Raw genomic sequence first — 19,636 nt, 5'->3', positions numbered from 1 at the left:
TATCACGTCCTAAAATATTGGATACTTTTTTCTTAATATTCTGTATTTCTCACGCGAACAATGGCTCTCGTATTTTCCACTGAATCCGGGGTCTGCGTTTTCGAATCCGGCTGACCACGAGGAAACTATAAAACAATAAAAATATTCACCATATCTCTATGGAGCGCTGCAAAAATGGCGTAAGCCAGAAATTAGTGGTTTCGAGTTATGAAGTCCATGTGAATACAAGTATGTATTTCTTCAAATCGTATAAAAGAAATGTGTCTATCCTTTTCCATAATGATATAGAGTTTCAGATTTCGGGCCCACCTTAATGATGTTCGTCCTCATTTCAAATTTTGCTTTAGTTATATTAAAATTTTTCAAATTAATAACTTATACTATTTTTTATTGCAGATCTGTCTTTGGAGGGGAATTAAAGCTGTGAATTTTCAGATTTAAGCCTTGGTTTTTCTGAACCGACGCATGCGAGGTGCGAGACCCGCCTCGCATAAATCCGGACTACACGAGAGACAGTGAGTGGTTTCAGAACTCCATGTGAATGCGCAGACTTCGCACCTCGCAGCTATAGAAACCACTCACTATCTCTCGTGTAGTTCGGATTTGTGCGAGGCGTGCCTCGCACCTCGCATGCGTCGGTTCAGAAAAACCAAGGCTTTGAGGAATTCTATTTATTCAATAGCATAGAATGTTTTATTTTCGCTGCTGACAATATCTACTGAAACAAAGGTATTACTGTACAATTGTTAGAAATACTGAAAGGTATTAGTGGTTAACAATTAAATTGTAAGTAAATTACTTACTTGTAAAGTAAATAAGAGTATACCGTGAAACCGTATCGTTCAAGTGGAAGTATTTTTATCGGTTATTTAACGATGTTCTATCAGTTGCTTAATTTATTTGGTGTGGATTAAATTAATACCAGCAAGGTGGTATTTGGCGAGTTGCCTCACATTTGGGAAAACCTTTGAATATTCTAACTAAATAATCAGCCCAATTGGGAATCGAAACGACACCCGAGCACATCTCCGGATCAGTATATAAATGCACTGCAAACTGAGCTACGTCTGTGTCCTCAAGAGGAAGTTCTAAATCAACATTAAATTACGGATAAATTATCTTATTATGTCTCCTAACCAGTTGGCGGTGAACGAAAAGAAGCAAAATTAAAATCCATAATGCAGACCTCATATGGTTGTACTAGCTTTCTGAATTAGCTATTTGTGACGAGGTCACAACATCGATTTTGAGCCTCTATTTGCGACTTATTCTTCACAGTAATAACATTTTTACAATTACTTAAGGTTTTGCATTTTGCTACGTTTCCGTAATTCAAGCAGATATCTCTAAGCTCGGGAATTTCGGTGTAAAGAAATTTTAAACTGAAGGCGTAATTATAAACAGTAGAACATCACTAATCTGAGCTAATTGGGTCCCAATGTGGCCGGATTACTAAATGTTGGGATTACACGAAATTCTATTTCACCTTGCATTACTCCATATTTATATTCTCTCAGTATTCAGCTCATTATTGTATTTTGTTGTAATTTAACATTCTGCAGAGGGTATGAAAGGGTACTGTGGCAAATTATTTATTATCTGGCAAGGCAGAAATGGAAATGTTGCGAAAAAATTATATGTTAATAAAAATGAACAGAAATGGAAATGTTACGAAAATATTATGTCAATAAAAATGAACGGAAATGAAAATGTTGCGAAAATATTATCTATACTAATAATAAATCTGTAGTCGAAATTTTTCTGGTAATTTTCGGTTTTCCAACAATAATTGGTCCTAACATATATAATTAACCACCCTGAAACCGAAAATCGCTTTTTTGACATTTTTGTTTGTATGTCTGTTTGTATGTCTGTCTGTCTGTCTGTATGTCTGTCTGTCTGGATGTTTGTTAACTTTTCACGCGATAATGGCTGAACCGATTTATATGAAAATTGGAATATAAATTAAGTTCGTTGTAACTTAGATTTTAGGCTATATGGCATTCAAAATACTTTATTTAAAAGGGTGGTTATAAGGGGCCCTGAATTAAATAAATTGAAATATCTCGCTTATTATTGATTTTCATGAAAACTATTACATAACAAAAGTTTCTTTAAAAATAATTTCCGATAAGTTTTATTCTATATAAAATTTAGATAGGACAGATTTCTAATGAGATAAATGAGTTTCAAAATTACAATAATAACGCCATCTAAGGCGCTGTACTGAAATAAAAACAAATTACTTCGTCTATAAGGGGCCTTGGACAACAACAATCGAAAGCTATTAAACATAGCCTAAGAGAATGTTTCTGTGTTTGTATGAAGTAATATCGGAAGCTAATTGTTTAATTATTATTTCACCATTGGAAAGTGTAGTTTCTCTAGATAGACATAATTCTACAATGGTATTACAGTAAATTCTGAAACATATAGCAAGTAATATAAGGTATACACATTAAAACTAAATGATATGTCAATCTTCATTAAACTATGGTTGCATGTAATAACAATTAAGAAACATCTTAAAGGAATTATCATTGCACCAAATGATTGCTCTCTGGACCAAACTGACCGCATTTTAATTATTTAATACAATTTAAATTAAGTAACATATTAAACGATTTATCCTTCTATCAAACAAGAATGTTCCCTGGATAAAACGTCCTATTTTAATTATGTAATTACTTTATATTTATTTCTAACAGGTGCAGCGTAGCGCACGGGTACGGCTAGTAAGTCAATAAAAATGAACAGAAATGGAAATATTGTGAAAATATTATGTCAATAGAAATGAACAGAAATTGAAATGTTGTGAAAATATTATAATATGCCAATAAAAATGAACAGAAATGGAAATGTTGCGAAAATATTATGTAAATTCCGTGGTATTTATTACATTTTTATTATTTGATTCTTAAATATTTTCTTCCCATCACTCTTTGATTCCTTCCATACTTTTATTTACCTTCCTTTCTTTATACATTTTATTTTCCGTTCTTCTCATTGTTTTTCTATTCCCCTGTTGAAATTCTTTTCCTCTCCCCCATTTGACTGTTTCCGAAATTTTCCAATTTGTATATTCAAGTTGGCTCCTTATTGCAATGCAGATCCCGGGGAAATGGTGGCTGTTGTCACGGCTGTGGCGACACGTTGCGGCCACGCAGGGAAACGGCGCCGTGAAGATGGCGCTGGACAACACCGACATGCTCCTCGTGCACCTTCTGCTGGGGGCTGAGGCGTTCCTGCTCGTGCAGATCGCGAGCCTCCCGACCTCTGGGGGAGGGGACCGCTCTCACTACAGGTACTCACAGTTCAAGAAGGCTCTTCCTAATACTGGCTAACAGAAGTGCACCCTATCTATAATCTTTTCGCTGTAAGAAAAATCCTAATGTAAACAATAGCACGTGACTGAAGTGAGGCTTCATTGGCCGCTGTTTGGCGCCATAGATTCTCAGTACGTGTTCCCGCCTACTGTTGTACATTCTGTTTCAAGTTAAACTCATCATGTAGGCCTAACCTGACTACTATGCATTCGTTTGCTTAGGAATCATTTACTTTATAATTACTGTAATTCAGTTATTTTAAACTTAGGTATAAGGTCAATCGCTGCCAGATAAAGGAGTTATTCCTTCCAAATCGGAGTCGTCAGAACTATCGTCGGCAGGATTTATGACTAGACGGTCCACAACAGTTATCCCTTCCAGACGGAACGTGCGGTCTGATTGACTTGCTCTGAATAGATACGACATAACGTTGGATCCAACTCACTTAACTTATTAGGCCTATATACATTTAAGACGATTTGTTTTTTTCCGCTTTTGAGAGGGTTTCCACCCTTATGATTAATAACCACGCGCACCGAGGATACAGAAGCCATACTTCAATACCACAATTAGGAGCTCAAGTGACGCCATCTTGTTACAAGAACAGACTACCTCGGTATTACTGTTGGTATTCATCCGCGTTCATAGTACATAGCAAAATATAAATGTTCTTTTACATAGCGTTTTATATATTAGTGAAGTTATATGTTTCATCATATTTAGCAGCTAGAATTCAATTTTTTATTTTCAAATAATACAAGATTATGGTTTCTCCATACGAACTATATTTTCCTGCGTCATGTGAGTGTTCGACTGAGAGCCAATCACGGGTATGACAGCAACGTGCTTATGTTTACATTAGGATTTTTCTTACAGCGAAAACAGTATACTTCCTCATTTTATCAAGCATAAAGGGGAAGTAGGCCTATGGCGACGCCGCAAAAACTGGTTTCTAGATTCTAACGGAGAAGCGATTTTATCATTCTAAAGTCTGTGTGATGTACAGGCTTCGAGACTTCGGACCCAATAGAGCAGTTCAGTGGGAAATCCGCATAACGGCTGAGTATAGTCGTGAAGCTTAGACTACAGTGGGTCGGGGTACAGTAGAATGAATGCCAATATATACGAAAAGAAAAACGTTCTAGATTTCAAGGTTCTGACTAATAATTTAGTTTTCATACAAACCTATTTTCAAACTGTGTCTGAAACTATTACACGGTTAGAAAATTCAGAGCAAGAGATGCCGGAAGCCCTCAAATTAGTTGAAATGACGCAGAGAATTAACGAGACACCAAGTACACTGGTTATTGAACGTGTGAAACAGAAGTGGAAATTAATTTTATGTAAAAATAGCGGATATGAAACATTGTGTAATATAAATTTCAAATTAGTAGACATAGAGTCATCCGAGAATAAAGGACTGTCTCTTAGAGACTGCAATGATGTTAGGTTTTTTCGTTTTGCTCTTGTCACGTCATACGACTTAGAGCGCAGCGTTTCACAATACAAACTGTGTATGGCAGATAACCGAAAAAGATTTACGTTTGAGACACTGAAAATGTATCTTGTAGTACATTGCAATTCGGTACTCTAACTGTTCTTTCTAAATACGACCAATAGTATATTAAAATTGATACATGTTTATTTCCACCATTAACACTGTGTATAATTAAATACAAATGCTTATAAAACAAAGGAGAATAAATGCTTTTCATATTCTCTTATCATTGTCAGAATGTATATATGTGTCTGTTTCCCCATACTACTGTACTCTACTCTAGATAGCAACGTTGTTACCTCAACACATCTCTACCTTTCACTACCTGCAGCGAGTCAACAACCTATAGTACCAGCACACTAAACTTATTGTATCGGGTCCAAAGTCTCGAAACCTGATGATGTATCTTGTCTCACTGTGAAAAGAGAAAGAAAGGAGATGTCTTACTTCGTCTGTATTGTTCTGGCGATGGGGGAGTGGAGTGGTGCAGTCCATCCATCCAGTGGCGGAAGGGACTAGTTGATGCATTCTGTAGCGCAAAATAAAATTACAAAATATCTCTCTTCGTACTGTGTAGCTCCGTCACTGAGCTTGTCTTTCAAGAAAATGAGTTCCGGTAGCGTGTACAATAACAAGGTTTTGAAAGGAATCCTGAAAATTTACAACCCTCCTATAATCTCCACCCTCATTTGAAGGGACTTGGTTTTATTGCTACTGAGACAAGATAAACCTTACCAGGTATAGTTATTAAAAAAAACTCGTTTTCGGTATAACGTCCGTTTGTCGGTATGTATGTCTCTGAGTTGACAACGATTTTTTCCTGAACTGTTCAACGGATAGATTTCGAGTTCATGGCCATTTTGTTTTTTTTTTATTTTGAACTATTTTTACTAAAATTATTATATTTTATGTACATCATTGCAGAATGCACTGGCAGCAAGCATTTGACCAATGAGCTAACGCACGCTTTGGGAAAAAGACTTTTCCAATGTTCTTTTCACATGTATGCACGGTGAAAATCGCTGTAACCTGAGGATTTTTTTGTCAGAATTCGTATATATGGACGTTCCGTGATTTATGTCATTAATCATCATCTAGAGACAGATAACGTCAGAAGAGGGTTAGGTTCGTTCTAGAAACGTGGGAAGGAAAACAGTGAAAGCAAATATAAACATAGCGTGACGCAAAACTTCTGTACAGCTGTACAGCATGACTGCTATGAAGACGTTTCTCAGCCGCACAGTTTTTTTTCCATGTATACATACATACATACATACATACATACATACATACATACATACATACATACATACATACATACATACATAATTTGAAAGAATGAAATAGGAACCAAAATAAATAATGAAATACTTGCAGATCACGTAAGCGATGGAGTTATTTATAGAAACAGAAGAGAAATTTAAAACGCAAGGGAAAAATATTTCTTCTACCTGTCAGTAATAGCCACAATTGTTTAGAAAAGTTATCCGTATTGACTTTTTCTCTGCACCGTACTAGAACTTGATAAATTAGTTTGCATCATTATATACAGTTATTTGAAAAAGTGTTAAGCTATTCTGCGGTCTAGTTATTTAAGTACTTAAAGCACATGGTGCACGGAAGAGTCTAACATTCAGATACCGTATTCTGTCTGAATGTTACGGAATTCATATTTTACGTTTCTCGAGTTTTGCAACCCTTTCGTTCTTTGCAATACGCCTTACTGCAGCGGCCACTTCACTGACATTCTTGTTTCGCTGGTTACCGTGTCAGCAAGGCGTTGTATGTGCGAATGTAATTTGGCGGCAACTTCTTCCAGTGTAACGGTTACAGCCCTATCAGACAATGAATAGGCTATACACATTTCCTGTGGTGCAACCTCCAGTTTTCCACTCAACCCTACTTAAAGTCGTTGAAATTAATATCAAAAGTTTAATATATTTAATAATTTTCTTGGAATTATCAATAATTTATAAATACTCCTACTTTTTCAGTCGTATATTCAGAGGGATTTATCTCATTTTTTACGTGGTTATTTAACGACTTGTATCAACTACTGCGTTATTTATCGTTTCACAATAAAGTCACAACTCAAAGTAACGAAAGGGTGAATATTCTCTTAACCCCTTCGGGCTTGCTGTACATTATAGTGTACATTGTTTGTTTTTATCTTTTTTGGAATATCTTCGATACTTTTAAATATTTTGAAAAATTCAATGTGATGGAAATGGAGAATATTATTTTTGAAACATTTCTATGACTGAATTAAAAATAAAGTTTAAAATTTTGGGGCCTCAGGGGTCAAAATTGTCCCCAAATTTTTATTTTCCCTGAAGACTTGATTTGGGAATTTTGGTTCCCCAGAATGATTATGTGGCAATTTTTTTTTCAATTGTTTTTAATATAAATTCAGGTCTGAAGGGGTTAAGATGACAATGCACAATATTTAATATCTGCACTGCAGAACTGTCAAAAACAACCTTTCCAATATATTTCAAAACAAGTTGAATTTCATATTTTTCCAGCTTCATTTTATTACAAGGTCGGTATTAGGCGGTAGGTCTCTTTATAATAAAGATAGCATTGTTATAATTCGAACGTGCCGAAGCACCAAGCACCATGGATTATATTGAAGCAGGGGTAGGAGGACTATGCCTTATGTCAGCCATGTCAATTGATGCCCATAGGAGCAAGCGCGCGCTTTAGAGCTCAGGAGAGCCTGAGCGCTTTACAGCGGAAAGGAAATAGACAAACGAAAGAGGTAGTATACGCCGCTTGGTCGAGCTATATTCAGGGATGGCCAGCACTGATTCAGTAGATAAAGGGAAGAGAACTTATTAAAACTGTATCCATGTTAATTTTTAGATTTGTCTGAGAAGTATAAGTGTATTATAAGAAAGTAAGTTTTAATTTTAATGCTCATTTTTCACAAGTTTGATTATTTTACTCAAAAGAAATGTTTTCTCAACTTTTTTTTATAGAAAAGTGAAATTTTCAGATATAGGCCTATTTATTTAGTAGCCTTACAGAATGTTTTCATAAATCTAATATACCGTAAATACGTATTACTGAAGATAGTGTATTGAAAATTTTGAAAATATTCGCATGGAAATTGTTTGTAAGGAAATGAATTAACAAAGCAACTACTGTTACATCATAAGCAAAAGATACGTGCCCATGTGTTGCAAAAATGTCATCTCTATAGCTTCAGCAGATTTCGAGAAAATAATTTAATATTCTGATGATAGGAAGTTGCTGACAAATATCACCTTAAAACATAATGCGATAAGAGTTTTGTTATGGAATATCAGTTACACTTAAAACATACACAGCACCTAGGTAACTTTGCTCTGTACTGTAATATTGTTTTGAATAGTTTATTGATTACTTTTATAAGGTTAAAGATAACATCAATATCAATTCCAACTTATCATGTCATACTCAATCTCTCTTTTTTTTGGGGGGGGGATATCACTTTCTTTATGAATGATGTGTTTCATCCATTTAGTACAGTATAGTTGTACTGTACTACTATGGAATTTATGTGAATATTCCTTCTTAATTCTTTATTATGTTATCAACATTTAAAACACAACAGCAATATTAAGAAATTGGTCTTAATACTTTTGTTTTTACAGACAATATAAAAAATATGAACGGAAAGAAGCCATATAAAAATAACGACATAAAATTCCACGTTCCGTTTGAAGTTTGTGCACCACTGTTTTCTTAATCCAACAGGCTGCTTATTCATATACACAACTCTTCCTCTTTCCATACTTAGCGCTTGATGCCCACTCACGATGTCTAGGTCAGAAAAATGCGCTTGTTTTGGCATCACTGCCTTATGTCGATGTAGATTTTGTTACTCGGACAGTGAAAAATTAGAAAAGGGAAAACGATTATTGATAAAAATCAAATCTAAATATGTATTTTTTTATTCAAGGGACGTTCAAACACGGTAACCCGCCCTTGCGTACGGACAAATCCCATCGCTATATTGTTCACTACTGACCAACTATTTTAGCTGAGAGAGAGAGAGAGAGAGAGAGAGAGAGAGAGAGAGAGAGTGGAGAATTGTAAGTGACAACCTGTTCTCCACGTGCCTGCGCTCGAGCGTTCGTTTAAAACTACGCTGAAGTGAAGTAAGCGTGGGTGCAAAGGGTTGTAGCTTTATGATGAAATGTTGAAATCGGCTTACGTTGTTTGAATAAGAATTATAGCTCGTCAGTACGAAACAGAAGGGAGACATTGGTTTAATTTTTGAAGATGAAATCGACTCATGGGTACTAGCGAACAGACTTTCACCACGACGATAAAAAGCTTCTGATAGAAATGCATCAATTGCTGCATTATATGTTAATATCAATTTCAAGATATAAAATTTTGAATGAACTTTTTAAAATACGTAACTCTGTTGCATAGGTGAAGGTGTTTTACTTAAGCAGAAAGGGAGAGGATGGTATTCTTTTTTATCTTTTTTCCTATTTGGTGTAAAATATTATTTTTTTATGTAGAGAGCTCATAGCTGTGGTAACTCAACCAAATAAAAATGTTTTCAAAAAAATTATTGGGAAGCCCAAATTTGAAAAAAAATATACCCAATGCAGGATTGTACTAAGAGCGATATATCTAAACCGTTTTTAAAGATAGATTCAAACAATTTTTTGCAATGTATTTTCAAAAGCATGTTCTACAAACTGTCTCTAACAGAATTTTGATATTAGTCCCTACGTTTTGTAAAATAAACAATTAAAATTGAAAAACAATTTTCTGATTTCCTTTCATGCAAACAAACGGACGTATTTTTTAAATGAAATCAATTAACAAAATTCTGTTACAGAGAAAAGTTTCTTAATAGTCTAAAGAATGTGTATTCTAAATTTCATGCACGTATCTTCAATAGTTCAGAAATTATATCCATTTTTGTCTGGCAATGTAGCAAAAAAAAATTAAGTTACTGGAAACCGATAAAAGCGGGCGTGTGATTTAAAAATTCATAGCGCAGGAAGTTTAAAAATGACGTCTCAACATCCGACAAGGGCACAAATACCCAAGAAATGTTATGCAATGCATTCCACACATATCAAAGGGTATTTTAAAGAAAAAAAAATTGAAAATTTAATTTACCGGAAACAACAATAAAAGTGGGCGAGTGATTTAAAAATCCATAACGCAGGAAGTTTAAAAATGGCGACTCAATGGCACAAATACCCACAAAATGTTATGCTATGCATTCCACACATATCACAGACTATTTTAAAGATTTGTTTTGAAAATTAACTCATTTGTCACCAAAAAAATACCATCCTCTCCCCTTAAACAGGTCCAGCCACGACTCTCAGTCGTCAAAAGCATCGCCATCTCTAATAAAACATTGCTATATGTGAATCGGTTTTTTAAGGGCGTAAGTCAGGAAATGTAAACTTCTGGGAAATCGAAAAAGAATTATGTTAGAGGAAAACTATTTGGAGATATATATTTCGTACATGTGGGCTGAGAGTCTAGATTACAATTGTTGGTTTTTAATGTAATTATACGCATTATGCGGGTACTTAAGGTTTTACTGACATTTAAAATATGAAAAAAAAGCAGTCCTTTGTTTTAGTTTCTAAAACATTTCACATGCACTAGACTTGAGATCTTGCAATTCACTGTAATTTACTGCCGCAGCAAAATGTACACTGAGCATTGTACGCGTGTGGTTTCTACACCTCTTTAAAAGCCTATATATGAATATTACAACCATATGGAAGACTGAATTGGAGAAAGGATCTGACGTGGGGTTCTGCAATTGACGATTCAATTAGTCAAGAACGATTCATTACTTCAACTAATATCTCAAACATTATGCTTATTAATAGACAGTGTATGCGGGATGACTTAAGGAAAAGTGAAGTTGTTTCGTATCAGAGTATATGGCACATGCCGTGTCGTCCGTCTTTTGTGTACCTGGCGAGTACAGCAGCGTAGAGAACGAAGGGACCCCGGTCCCTTCATAGTGTTGTTGTTGTTTATTGACATTTCTGGCTTTGAGCCAGAGGCCGATTTAGGGTCTTAAACGCGCAGGACGCCCTCTCCAGCCATTGTACATAAATAACCATATAAATATATTCACACATATTTAAACTATTTCTGGCATAAGTGCCAGTAGGTGTGTGAGTGCAGTGACTGATTCCTTTTATTTTGTGTAGGCCTAATTTGTTGATTTGCTATATTTGTAGGGGACTAGTTAGTATTAATATAATATACATATGGTACATATCAGGAATGGTGAACGGGAGAAGAGTTCGGGGTAAAAAATGTCACCTGATAGACAACGTTAATGTATTATTATGGGGAGATTAAGAGGAAAGAAAGGATTTGGGAAGAATGAAAAATGCTGGGTTTGCAGTTAAAGACCTGATCTTGGGCAGAACACTGTCTGAATGTATGCATGCATGCATACATACATATTTACGTACATACATATTTTTTGTTGCGATTTTAGTTTCCCCTTCCGGTGGCAGAAGCGTCTGAATGGTTATGGAGACTTTCATGGTGTGGTGTTATTTTATTCATCTGCCTCTCTGTTGCTGTCGTGTGTCCTCTCAGACAGTATTCAAATTTCCAACACATGTTTGCGGTTTTGTTTGTGTGTTTTAGTTCGGTGTTTGGGGCTGGTGGTAGTTGTAGAGGAGTCTCTCCAGTGTTGTTCTGTTGTTTGTGTTCGGTGGATTTGCGAAGATGTGTTGTGTATATACGCGATTTACTGCCGAATGTGTGTATTTCCTGTTTATGTTGTTTAGGTGTGTGAAGAGTGGCTTTGTTTTTGTGGTAGTGTAAACTGTGTTGTTTCTGGTGCGTCTGTGCAGGTGGAAGATTTTGCAGAGAATTCTTCTTTCGCGGGCTTCGAATTTTGATTGGGTCGTTGGAGGGGCTTATGTGAGGAAAATGGAGGGATGTATGCATAGGGATCGAGTCAATGCTTTGTATAGGTGGAGGAGTGTTTCGGTTATACAGCCAGGTCGATTGATGCCACTTAGGTAGCTTATTGCTCTGGTGGCTGCGTTATATTTCCTCCAGGTTTCTTTAACTACTTCGGTCCAGGAGAGTTTGGAGGTGCCGTTCATAGTAACACTGCAACGCAATGTGTGCAGTTGTGTTATCCTGCAGGATAGGCGAAGACGATTCAGCTTCGACAACTTACGAGACTATATCGTCGTTCACTGCAACTCTAGTAATTCCATCAATGATAACGAGGTATGTGCTACAGTACATTTTTCTTTTCATTCTGACTGTACGGAGATACAGTAGCATGTTGACGTCGTCTGTTTACGTTTAAAACCTGTTCAGCCAATGGTCTGAATGAAAAAATTGTAACATATAGTAAATTTGCACCTACATTCAACGATAAGTCATCCCGCATCCACTGTCTACTTATTAATAATACAGTACTACAATAAGCTGGCAACTGCGAGTATACGGAGAGGAAATATTACTTAAAAATACCTCTGCATCAAAATGAAACTGGTAATAGATCATGAGAGATTTAAAAAAATCTAAATAAATTTTCTCTCTAACATTTACCGTTTTACAGGAAATCGTTATGTTTCTACAAAGCATTTGGCAACATCACGGCTACTGGAATAACTATCAAACTCAGTCTGCAGTCCTTACCTTCCCCTCACCCTTTGCTGTACTCAGTCGGTGATGCGCGACAGCGCGATGTGTTGCAAGATTTATTTTAACTATTTTCGCAATTATTCAATTTAAATTCATGGCCAAACAGTTTGATATGCAAAAAAAAAAAAATATTCACGACATTAACAATTCAGATTATTTTTACTAATCTGCTTGCATAACAATCAGCCATGTTTTTCGAGCCGTTACCGCAACAGAGCCCTGCAAACATTGGGGCAAGACAGTTTTTTCCTGTTTAACGATGCTTCATCGCAGGAAAAGTGTAATAAAAGTTTTGTTATATATAACATGTAGAATCAGCTCTTAAATTTGGTGCATCGGTCCCCTTCCACCTCGTATGCTTATTTGCCATGGTGTCCCCTTTCCACAGATGCGCTTGCCTCGTTTTATTGTGACAACGCTTTTTAGTTCTTTTAGCACTCTGATTTTTATATTATTTATGTCTTTGTTATATTAAGAATTTTAGATAAGGGCGCAAATAGCCATAGTAGCTGACGCGCTCTTCTTAAACTCTACTACTACTCCACAGATGCAAGCACTGCTTCCAGCTGTTGGCCGTGGAACTCATGTATAACTCGTCCCTGTACCCTGTGGTGCTAGGCGTGAGCGGTCAGCCCAGCGTCGAGTCACTCAACGGAAGCATCGGTCCCCTTCCACCTTGTATGCTTATTTGCCATGGTGTCCCCTTTCCACAGGTGCGAGCACTGCTTCCAGCTGTTGGCCGTGGAGCTCATGTACAACTCGTCCCTGTACCCCGTAGTGCTAGGCGTGAGCGGTCAGCCCAGCGTCGAGTCACTCAACGGAAGCATCAGTCCCCTTCCACCTTGTATGCTTATTTGCCATGGTGTCCCCTTTCCACAGGTGCGAGCACTGCTTCCAGCTGTTGGCCGTGGAGCTCATGTACAACTCGTCCCTGTACCCCGTGGTGCTAGGCGTGAGCGGTCAGCCCAGCGTCGAGTCACTCAACGGAAGCAGAACGCAGGACGGCGTGCGGCAGGCGCTGTTCTCTGACGCCCTCAAGCTGCTGTTCGCCACAGACTCCGTCCATCGCAGCGTATTCGACTCGCTACGGGGGGTTGCAGAGGCGCTAAACACTGGTGAGACATCTGATTTTCTGTAGTCTGTTAAAAAAGTTCCAAGTAACGAAAGTAGCTTCACCGGGTTTCGATGTCGGTAACAGATCTCATCTTTGGTGGGCAAGAAAGAGACTTCCCTCTTATCATTTCTCTGTCATGAACTGTCATTATTACTTTGAAACTTTCACTCTTGTGAGATCACACTTTTTTTCTTTAGCTTTAACATTTCAGATACCGATAACGACACATCACGTGTCAAAAGAATTGAAATTGTAAAGTGGCATTCCCCTGTGTGTTCACACAGATTTGACGACCACGCGCATACACATAATTTCCTCTTCTCAAAGAACTCTCTTGCCCAGATTTAACATATCCAGAAATTAAGCAAAAGTGCGGTTTATTATGACGAATATGATATAAAACGTGGGATGATATCGCAACACATCTAAACCGAAGTTGCGTGATCAGTTGAACACTTAGCAAATTGGTAAAAGTGAGTTTCTCTTCTAATTGTAGAGTTGTGAAAAGAACAACTTTCTCTTCACTGCGTATGGAGGGGAACTAGGGAACTGACCATCACAAAATAAAGCAACCCTCTCTCTCCGTTACTGCTCGCAGATGAGAAAACAGAGATAATGCATAAACTGTGGAATAGTGGAAGGAATATCATATCAAACGAGATGTGAACGGCCGCTGCCGGTTGAGCTTGAGTGAGCTAGCAACGTCTCAAAAAATATGCAGCACAGTAAACCTATGCATCTGCCGACGCAAGTGATCGCACCCAAACGCAGTTTTCGTTCTTGTATTCCCCTTGTTCTCCCTATCACCCTTGTTATACTTGTCTTCCCCTTATTATCCTTGTATTCATTTTGACCTCTTTGATTTCCCATTTTTTCTGATACTCCCCATATTATCCTTGCGTTCTCCTTTTGACATAAAATATGCCTACAAGTCTTTCTCCACGCATAGGCCCTACATATGTTGGTAGTAACACGGCGAAGTGCATGTTCTGTGAAATTGACTTCTTGCGCTAATTTATGGATAGACTTTCTCGGACTAGCTTCTAAACCTATCTCTTCCAATTTATCTTCAGTAAGAACATATTTACGTTTAGTTTTCTTTCTATTCAGTAGTGATCCCCTTGCACGGTTTTTCCACTAATTTCTAAATCACAAGCATACGTACTAAGTATAGGAGAACTTGTAAATTTTCTACGAAAGTGTCTTTGACATCATCTTCTATTTTTGCGTTTAGCAAAACTATCATAATTGAGGCAATTAAAAAAAGAAAAGTTTCAGGGAGTCGAATCCGGTGACCTTGGCGGCCATGTTTTCTAAACAGTTATCCAGATCTCTAGCACGTCCGATCCAGCGTCATGGACGAATTTGTTATACCAGGCATACATTACCTTCCTACTTTGTGCCTCCTTGTCATACTTAGTAGGGAATTTATGTTGGACATCCGTAGCACTCTTCTTTTTATCGAATTCGAGCACACAGAAAGCACACTCTGCACCAGAGATCGCCATCTTTACAAAACCGCCAACTTCGGCGAATGGGTGAACTACTAACATTGACGGTAAAATCCAAACAAAGCTAGTTACATTCCTCTTTCATATTATATACATATGAGAGTTTTTACGTTTGTAGTATTTGCGTAATAAATTAAGGAAACTGATACCGGACTTCATGGACAGGATGAATGGATCCAGAATTTTGCGGAATAGCGCTCAAAGCAACATGTCTCAGTCTATATTCTTCGTCTGTGCAGGTATAACGGGAATGCAGTGCCTTATTTCACACGAATTGTGTCTAACGCAAGATGACCTGGCGTCGCTGTTAGCGTCGCGAAGAGAACTGCTCAACACAGGAAATTTCAGACGTCTATACCCTACCGCCTCGGGGAGTCGCTACTCGGGGTTCCTGCAGGAGCTGCAGGCTTTCATGCTCCAAGATAGTCACAATATCTTCCAACCAGCCAATTCTTTGTTCAGGTCAGTAACAACTTATAAACATCTTACAGTGTTAAACCTTTAGTTGAGATCACTGTCCGACCAGAAACTTAAGACCACAGTCTTCTTCAGATCAGTAACAAATGAACTAAGTTTATTAAAATATAACTCCTTCTTGAGACTAGTATCAGGACAGCAAGAATATGTTCTAGACAGCATTGAATTTCAGTAGGAGTCAGTTTATGAACCAACATTTTCATAAAATGAACGTTTTGTCCAGATCAGTATCGAGATTACCAACAACATTTCACTGGGATCAGTAGGAAGACAAAACTTTTCAACTACGTACTTTTGTGAAATCTGTATCAGGAATGAAAGTAAAACTTCTAAACCTTAAAATTTAGTTCATTTCTGCACCAAAACAACGCCATCTTCCAAACTTCAACTACGACTTCATGTCAATATCAAGACAACACTTTCTAACCTTCAGCTACAAGTTGAAATCATTATCAAGAAAAGAACAATTGCTAGCCCACAACTCCTTGTTCAGATCAATACCAGGACAACAACAACAACACACTCTTCTCTTCACCTCATTTTTCAGAACAAAACCAGGACGATTTATTTTAACTTTCAGTCCTAGTTCAGGTCAGTGCCAGAGCAGCCAGCTCCTTCACATCTGTATGTGAACAGCAATCACCTCCCAGTGACTGTTCAGGTTGATATCAGAACAACAACCACGTCTTGTAACGGCCAACGTCATGTTGAGGTCAATATTATTTTAATTAGTATATATACTGTAGTATCTGTAGGTTCTGGCTGATATGTGCATCTAGCTATTATCAGGCAGTACATCTTACTTGACGATGTGAGAGGAAGAAAAATTGTTTCTATACATCTGAAGTCCGACTACTTGAATATGCAATGGAGGGATAAAGGAACTGACCATCCTACCACATTATTTCCTTGCCTAGTTGCTTCATAAGTGGTGCCACGTTGGTATCATTTTTGAGGTTCGTACCTGTCTTCGAACAGTTGACTAAATAATAATAGTATCTTCTAGACGAGATCTCCTTATAGAGAACCTTCACCACCAATGGGTCGATATAACACACTAAAACACGTCCATTCGTTTCACTTACAATTTATGTCAGCACCAGAAAGAAAAAATTCCTGTCCCCATTTATTTCCTTAAGAAGGCAATATGAACAAGACATTTTCCAGCCTGTGATTTTCTTCATCGTAATTTTGGAAAGGTCGGAACATTCCAGCTTTATTGCCGTCAGTATAACAAAACCATAAGATCCTCTAAACTAGTGTTAGGCAAAGATTAAGTCATATAAAATACAGCCCGCAATACACAGCGAAGGGGAAGGTAGGACGGGAGGATGCTCAAACTACTTAATCTTTAATGATCAAGTGATGGCTAAGGAGTGGGAATTCACGCCTTACCCCTCCATCGTGTTTGTGTATTAAGCATTTGACTCGCGAGTCAAGAATTGCCGGCCACTGCTGTAAACAGAAGACGAGAGAAATGCTTTGTTTTCACAGATAAAATAAATGTTCAACTTTCTGTTATGCTGTAAGATAATATTGTCACCTGAATGCAAGACCTAGGTAACTCGAAATTTGCGTTTTCTTAGTTATCTCTTTAATAGTATAGAAAAAATCGCACAAAATGTAATGGAAGAACTAGGTAACTGATCGAACGATACCAGAGACATCTATTTTCCAATGTAACAAACAGGTAAAAGAAAACGAGACATATTCCTTAGTGCAATAAATAAGTAAATAGGCAATGTCACAAAATGGAAAAAATCACGTTACCTAGTTCTTGCATTCAGGTGACGATATGTGATCGATGAAGCGACTGTGGGGTAGGTTTTCCAAGAGTGCATCTGTTTTCCTTACTATTCCCATTACCTCCGTTGTTAGACTATCGTCATAATTTGTCACATTTTCTATGAATAATCCCTTAGTCGATAAAATAATTTAAACGCTGTTCATGTTCGTTTAAGTACGGCACAAATTCCTCCTGGCCGTCGTTCAGTAACACTCAGAGATCAACCATTTGAGGGGGGGATGAATAAGACACAGACTGCTCGTTATATCAGCAGTTAAATATGTAGCGTTGAGCATAGATTTTTTGATCATGTAAGAATAACAGGTTTCAGTTTGAAGAGGAGTCAGTCAGGCCATTCCAAGCAAACCGTGTGAGCTCTGAACTCTGTTATGATTTCGAGTCCCCGCACTGTTGCAGGGAAAGCCTGCGCCACAGCACGGCCGACCTCCACGCCATCCAGACATACCTGGAGCATGAGATGCACGACCTCTCCGTCGGGGAAGACCCGGAGTCGGAGTCGGAGGACGAGTACGCCTACCCCAGCGATCCTCGTCTGCCACCCAGGTGATACTGCCCTCTGGAAATGACCAAGCCCGCCATCAACCCTTGCGTCATGTGACCCTGACTTCTTGTTTCAGCTTGAATCTGCAGAGCGTGCAGACTCGCGGTGCGGGCGCGGACGCGGCTATCGACCGCAACTGCTCGCAAGGTATGCACAACACGAGTACATTGCAGAAATTGCTTTATATTTAATTTATGTTTTAACATGTACTTGCCACAGAATTATAAATTTTCTCAGATACGTAAGTCTTGGTTGCAATTCATACAACTATTTTTGCTGACAAAGGAGTTACCACGGCTTTCCTAACAAGGGAAGGAAAGCTCTCTAGTGTTATGTTTAGGGACCGGATTTTTATGTACATATTTGTGTAAGAAAAATACAGTAAGCTGAATATGTACCAAAATATGTAAGATCATGAAAATATTTAATATAACTATCTGCGCTGGTATGTATTGTTAAGCCTAGATATTTGTAGTTTGGTACAATTTTTAATTTTCTGTTCTTCATGACGATTTCTACTGTTTCTGGTGCTCTTCCGCCGTTTCTGAGTATCATCATTTCTTTCTTGTCAACATTTATATCAAATTTGTTTTTATTGCACCATTTTACCACGATGTTTATTGCTTCTTGTAACTTTGTAAGGTCTTTAGATCCTACTACTATGTCGTCCGCTTATGTGTATGAGATTATTCTCTTCTTCATTTTTACAATACAAAGTAGTTGTATGAGCAAGGTTGCCTTTTGTTCACTCATATTTACAGTGGGCGGTAAGGGTTGTGTGCCTCTTTTACTTCCTGGAACTAAGATGTTATGTGTCGTCCCGAAATATATCCTTTCTCGGTTAGGTAAAAAGGCTTTTTAAATATGTGTATTTCAAATTGTAAACTTCCCCAGCAGAAGTTTTCTTTTCCCTTTGAAAGAAGTAAAAATGAATAAAAACCTCTAAATATGCAGATTTATGTAATACCAAACCATAATATGTAATGTGGGGTAAATATGTAAAAATATGTAGTATCAAATTTTAATATATTAATTGTAAGTACAAGATTCGCTAAGATTTATTATTTATATACGGTTAGATTGGAAGAAATATAATATGTACATAAAATTCCGGTTCCTAGTTATGTTATAGAATTTCTTTACTGACCGTGAAGGAAAGAATCCGGGCCAAATGGATGGTTTCTATTCCACGTACAATTCAATTTATTTGTCATTATGAACGCACTGCAGAACTAATAAATCGTTAAGTTCGTGGCGTCGTGGTCTAAGGCATCCTGCCTAGGACTCGCGTTACGGAATGCGCGCTGGTTCCAGTTCTCATGGGTGAATAAATTTTCTCATGAAATTTCGGCCAATGTATGGTAGCAGTGTCCAACCAGCATTGCGCTGCACTTGGACAACTACGATAGGTAGCGAAATCCGGTTACGAAAGTCAGCTACTATAACGAATGGGGGAATCATCGTGTTAACCACACGATACCTACATTCTGGTTGGATGATCGTCCACCTCTGCTTCGATATGTGGTGTGAGGCCAGAAGCCGACTGTTCGGTCTGGACCCTTAAAGAGATGTAGAGCCGCGGATATTGATTATTATTATTATTATTATTATTATTATTATTATTATTATTGAGTTAACGGTGCTTCCATAAATGTTATATTACCAAGTAGCAGTACTCAAGTACCTTAATTGAACAC

General features: G+C 37.6%; 1 protein-coding gene across 2 annotated transcripts in view; it reads left to right on the top strand.

Annotated features, from left to right (window-relative positions):
• Positions 1–19,636, top strand: part of LOC138707587 (cadherin-like and PC-esterase domain-containing protein 1) — a 496,436-nt gene that overhangs the window by 343,280 nt on the left and 133,520 nt on the right. For both annotated transcript variants that reach the window (XR_011334282.1, XM_069837194.1), the window contains exons 7-11: positions 3,111–3,304; positions 13,369–13,604; positions 15,354–15,576; positions 17,795–17,941; positions 18,016–18,086. Coding sequence is in view for 1 of the 2 variants with exons in the window: in XM_069837194.1 (XP_069693295.1) it covers positions 3,111–3,304; positions 13,369–13,604; positions 15,354–15,576; positions 17,795–17,941; positions 18,016–18,086 (871 nt within the window). In the remaining variant the exon portion in view is untranslated. The remainder of the gene's footprint in view (positions 1–3,110; positions 3,305–13,368; positions 13,605–15,353; positions 15,577–17,794; positions 17,942–18,015; positions 18,087–19,636) is intronic.

Source organism: Periplaneta americana, chromosome 10 (genome assembly GCF_040183065.1).
Source record: "Periplaneta americana isolate PAMFEO1 chromosome 10, P.americana_PAMFEO1_priV1, whole genome shotgun sequence".
NCBI classification, from domain to species: domain Eukaryota; kingdom Metazoa; phylum Arthropoda; class Insecta; order Blattodea; family Blattidae; genus Periplaneta; species Periplaneta americana.
The sequence above is the reverse complement of the archived record's forward strand: the minus strand, read 5'-3'. Positions and strand labels throughout refer to the sequence as shown.